This window comes from Drosophila elegans, unplaced genomic scaffold (genome assembly GCF_018152505.1).
Source record: "Drosophila elegans isolate 14027-0461.03 unplaced genomic scaffold, ASM1815250v1 contig_208, whole genome shotgun sequence".
NCBI classification, from domain to species: domain Eukaryota; kingdom Metazoa; phylum Arthropoda; class Insecta; order Diptera; family Drosophilidae; genus Drosophila; species Drosophila elegans.
In genome coordinates, this window is record NW_024545578.1 from 24,081,910 (window position 1) to 24,087,142 (window position 5,233).

Here is a 5,233-nt window from a genome sequence, read left to right on the forward strand (position 1 = left end):
GGCGAATCGGACGTGGACATCGGACAGTGTGGCAGTTGGGAAGCGGCGGCAGTGTGGGCGATATGGCGGATGAGTCGCCGGCGGACGTGGTTTTGCGGGCGGAGACCAGAAACAAACAAAAACCTATGCAAAATAAATCATTAAGTGTGCGCCTAATCGATGTCGCGTCGATATAGAAGCTTCATGTCTATATTCCCGTCTATATTCCGACTCTCGCTTTCGAGAACTTTATATAAAAGTGTCGCCCCCAATCGAGGCTGGAATCAGTTGGGTCTAAATTCGGGCCGATCGAGAGTTCAGCATGCAGTGTGTTCTACCCATTATCCTGTGCCTGTGGGCCTTCAGTCCCGCCGAGATCGAAGCGCGTCAGATCAGGATTAATCGCTATGCACTCAGTGTGCAGGAGGATCAGGCGGTGGAGGTCAAGGCAGCTCCCTATCCGGCGGCGGGCTACAGGCCACAAGGTCGCTCCTTCTGGCTACCAGGCGAAGTGGAAGTCGAGGTCCAGGAGGTGCCCATTGAAGGATCTGGTTTGGAGGCCGATCAGCTGGCCTCCACAACCGAGCTGCCTCTGGAGGAGCTACCGACCAGCACTACGGATTCACCTGCGGACTGGAGCACCACCCCCAACTGGGATGTCGTGGACACCACCACCTCGGTTCCTCTGGCAGTGAACTCCCGTGCAAGTCGTGCCTTTGAGAAGGCTCCCTACCCGCCAGCCGGGTACCGACCAAGTCGCGCCTTCCGTTTGCCCACCGAGCAGAACCTGGAGGAGCAGCAGCAGATCCTGGCCAGCAATGCGACCGATAGCAATGCCGATCATCCGGTCTGTGGGGTCAGCACGGATCCCCTGAAGCCCACGCCGCAACCAGGATCCAAGGATGAGCCCGATGCGGAGAATGTCGTCTTCACCGCCAACGTGGGACCCGCCGTTTTCGTGGCCCGATCGCCGTCCTCCATTCCGGTGGCCATTCCCCTGCGATCGCAGCCTCTGGTGCAGGCTCCGAGATCCCGGGGATTCGCGTACTCAACGCATGTGGAGCAGAGGTGGTGAGGAGAACTTCTTGTTAACAGTTCAGTATTTTTAGTTACTTTGGAATGTAAACCAATAAATGTTTGTAATTGTTATTTACTTAAAGACAATTCATTTTTTCGGGATACTTAATGTTAAATGTGTAGCAGTTTAGAGTGAGAAACAAATAAATATATAGATAAGCCAATATTTCCCCTCTTAACGCAACTTTGGCGGTTTTCTATAACTTGACAGGTAAGATTTTAGAAGTTTTTATACTTGTACAAATTATAGCATCATCACTCGGTTTATTTTCATCGACCGGAAGTTCTGGCACGTTCCAAACTTTGTTTGTCTAACGTCATTGAATGTTTTGTTAAATGTTGTTTTTTTGTTCCCTATTGAATGAGGAGTAGCGTCAGGCAACAAACTGTTTTCTATCAAATTGTGACTGTTTCTGGCTTCTAGAGACAGCCGGAGAGTTCCTCTTCCAGGCATGCGAATTAAATTTGACGTGCGGATGTGCAAAGTTTTAACCGTGGAACGTGCGTGGCATGCGGAAAGGCGAGGAGGAGCTTAGACTTGCCACCAGCTTAGACTTCCCCATATTCGTGGGGATTCAATTTGAATAACGAGTATGCCATCTGGGTGGAGGAGGCGGATGGTAAGTCTGCCGGAGACCATTGAACCTGCCTTAAGCTGGGAAGGACTTGTTGAGCGGGTGGCGTTTAGAAGGGAGGGATGGATCAGAACGGCATTAAATTGAAGCGAATGTTAACACAAAGTAACATAATTATGAAACGATTTGTTTTTGTCAAAACCAATTTTAAATGGAAACAATTGAAACTGCTTTAAAAACCGAATGCCTAAAATATTCTTCCACCAAACTTTTATAATGAAATTCTAAGCCTGCTTTTTGTTTCTTTTTTGAGAAACAAATGAACAGTTTTTCTTAACAGATGCAAAATTAAACCTAATATAAAAAACATTTATTTGAGTTTAAAAAAAAATACCACATAAGTTTATTCTTAAGATATGAATTAACAAATTAATGTAACAATTAATGTATTAATTAAAACTCATAATTATTAATTCCATTAAGGAGTTTAATCAAACCACACAAATCTTGTTCCCTGAAAAAAAAAATTATAAGCTAATAATTCGTTCAACAAATATTACAAAAATCTTGGAACAATAAGGTTCCTTAAAATTGCGATCAAATAAGTCGAATATAAATTTTAAGATTTTACACAACTATTCTTTTCTATTACAAAAAATATTTATTCAATTTTCAGTTCAAAACGTAAAATTGTTAATATTAACTTTCGGGTATTAAATAATAGTTTTTCTTCCAAATAATTTCTTCCAGGTATATTTATGGTTTTATTCATTTATTCGTTAAAGGCTATTAAAAAGCCATTTGGGAAGTTAATTCAAGAAGTAACAAAGGTCGTAAAAAGAGTCAAGAAACAGCTTTAACAGAGTCCGAGGACAACCGCACCGGGTTAATTGATTCGTCCGGGCACGCCTCCTTGGCCGAGTCACCGCAAATTGTGCACGTAATTGACAATCAAAGGATCATCGAGGCTGGTGGGCACGATTTCCACGGAGTGCACCACGGGCTGCAAGTGGACGTCGCTGTCGATGTGCGTGAAGCTGGCCAGCTGCAGGTCCAAATCGTCGTGGCCGCCGTCCACATTCACATCCACATCCACCAGCACGTACTCGGCCTCCGGCTCCACAAGTGCCAGCTCCACGGCCGCATTGTTGTCGCCGGGCACCTGCGGCTGCTCGGCAATGGAGACCGTCTCGTTGGCATTGTCCTGCGAGAGGGATATGGCCACAGTCGGGGGCGGGGAGTCCGCTCCTGCCGGGGTGGCATCGACGGCAAACAGTTTGGTCGTGGCCGGAGTTGTGCTGCTCTCTGCGGTTGGACTTTCTGGGGAGAGCTCCTCCCGCTGCTCATCGCTTTCCTTTGGCTGTTCAGTTGTGGTTGGCTCGCCATCGGCCTTGCTGTCCTCCCCCTCGTCGTCCTGCTCCTCCAACTGCCGCTCCACTTCGTGGCTTCGCTTGGGCGGAGTACTAAGCAGCAGGAGCTTTCCGGACTTCTCTTGGACTGCGTCGCCATCCTCATATAGAGTTCCCGGGGCGGGATCAATCAGAATGCTGGCCTCCTCATCGCGACTCAAAGCCGGAGCCGCCAGAGTGGTGGACTCCTCGGTGGTGAACTCCCCCTCTCGATCCGCAATAACCACACTGGTGGTCATTTCCGGAATCTCGGGATCCGCTTCGGGACGGATAACAGCCGCCTGGACCAAAGCCAGGCAGAGCAGGGCGCAACCGAATCCTTTCCACATGTTCGCTGGTCAATTTGCTGACGATTTGATGGCTATTCGCTCCAGACGGGCGTATTTATACGAATGGTTTCCACCCATTCGGGAGCTGTCATAATTTCAGCCCTGAGCATTTAATTTGACGCGAAACTTCCGCAAACGGCCCAAACCGGAAATGTAATTCCCCCAGCCTGTGGGTGTGAGTGTCTGTTTGAGGGTGTTGTGTGAGTCTGTGGCGGCATTGAAGGAGGCCAGAAAGACCTGGGTCGTTACACCTTGGGCCCCACACAGCCCCACACAGCCCCACACTGCCCCCATTGACCGCAACGATGGCCAGAGTGCCAACCCCAAAAAGTCACTTTACATTTTCGCCTTTACCACCGCCACACATACTAGATCGCAATACAGTGATGCTCGAAATAATGGGGCTTGTTATTTGATAAGCAAAGAACAATATTTTTTTTAAATAATCAAGAAAGCACTTTAGAGTGTATTTAATCCCTTATTAAAAATCATTAAAAATCATTAAAAAAATGATGATTTGTAGCCATTGTTTGAAAATTTTAAATTTTATAAATCTGTTCAGAAGTGAACAAATTATATAGCCAATAACTTTAAGGGCTCCTGAATAGTTGAGTTAAATGAGACAGTAAATTAAAAACAGTTACAAAACCGTTGCAATCCAGCTGTTGGGATGGTGCCCAATTCCATAATAAACTTGTGCTGCGTGGGCATAGCTAGAATCTACATGTTAAGACCCAAATCTCTAGCTTCTATAGTTTCAAAAATATCGACGTCCATACGTCCATAGAGACGGACATGGATAGATCAACTTGGGAAGTGATCCTGATCAAGAATATTACTGTGTTTAGCATCTTTTATGCAATACAGTCGATTGTCCCAACTTAATGTACATGCCTGGCACCTCTGCTAGTATTATTAATTAAGCTGATTATTAGCCATATTACCTTCGCCAAATCGAGTAGAAAAGTAGTTAACAATAAAGCGGAGTGAAAACGAAATTGATAAATGACATTATAAGGAAGAGAATAATTTAATTTCAATTGTTTACTATTAAGTTCGGTGTTGTCACCATTTCACGCATTAGGTTTAAATTAATAGTCAACTTTCGTGCGAAATGGTGTTTATAAATACATGTATTTTCCCATTTCATGAAATGGCTATCGCATAAACACAGTATATACTTTCATAATTTTCAACGAATACAATATAAACTTTTCCTCAGCGTAAAGTGGGTGTAAAAACCAAGTCTTCTGTAAATGTCTTTCTTTTATTAAAAAAGTAGTAAATAATATTTTTAACGTCCGCCACTATTTTCTTGACCTCAACTATATGTGCGTTTAAGGTGTTGGTGCGTATCTGTGTGTGAGCTTGTATAGTTTTGTCGGTTTAACTTTGTGATGAGCAAAGTTAGTGGCTTGACCGTGCCAGCTGTTGGTCATGCTGGTCACGTTCTTCGGGTGACTTTGTTTTCGTCTTAAATGGGAAATGATAAAATTGAAAATAAATTCATATAAACACACATACTCACAGGAAATAAATGTGTCTTGGGGGCAACAACAATATCAACAGGCTACAAGTTCATTGATTGCTCGCTGACCCAGAGAATATTTGCAGGCACAAAATGCACAACAGTCGTTGAAAGGCTTAACTTGGAGTAAATGCATTTGTGCGAAGTTTAATTGGATTTTTGAGGTTTCTCTTTGGAAAAATAAGGTCAACATGACAATATCTTTGATTTTAAGCCATGCTGGATTTAAGGACCGCAATAATCCAACTAAAAACATCTTAAAGTAAGATAAATTTCTTCCCATTAAACACTTTTTTTCTCACCACATGCTTAATTTTAAATACAAAACGACTTCAA

At 44.1% G+C, this 5,233-nt stretch overlaps 2 protein-coding genes across 2 annotated transcripts; one reads left to right on the plus strand and one right to left on the minus strand.

Moving 5' to 3' along the window:
* The first annotated feature begins 221 nt into the window (after nt 1-221).
* Nucleotides 222-1,132, plus strand: LOC108143148. Its single transcript, XM_017267395.2, has one exon. The coding sequence runs from the start codon at nt 302-304 to the stop codon at nt 1,052-1,054; it is 753 nt and encodes a 250-aa protein (XP_017122884.1). The 5' UTR covers nt 222-301; the 3' UTR covers nt 1,055-1,132.
* Nucleotides 1,133-2,386: 1,254 nt separating this feature from the next.
* On the minus strand, nt 2,387-3,406 carry LOC108143158 (nucleolin). Its single transcript, XM_017267405.2, has one exon. It carries the CDS (start codon nt 3,367-3,369, stop codon nt 2,554-2,556), a length of 816 nt encoding a protein of 271 aa, XP_017122894.1. The 5' UTR covers nt 3,370-3,406; the 3' UTR covers nt 2,387-2,553.
* Nucleotides 3,407-5,233: the final 1,827 nt, after the last annotated feature.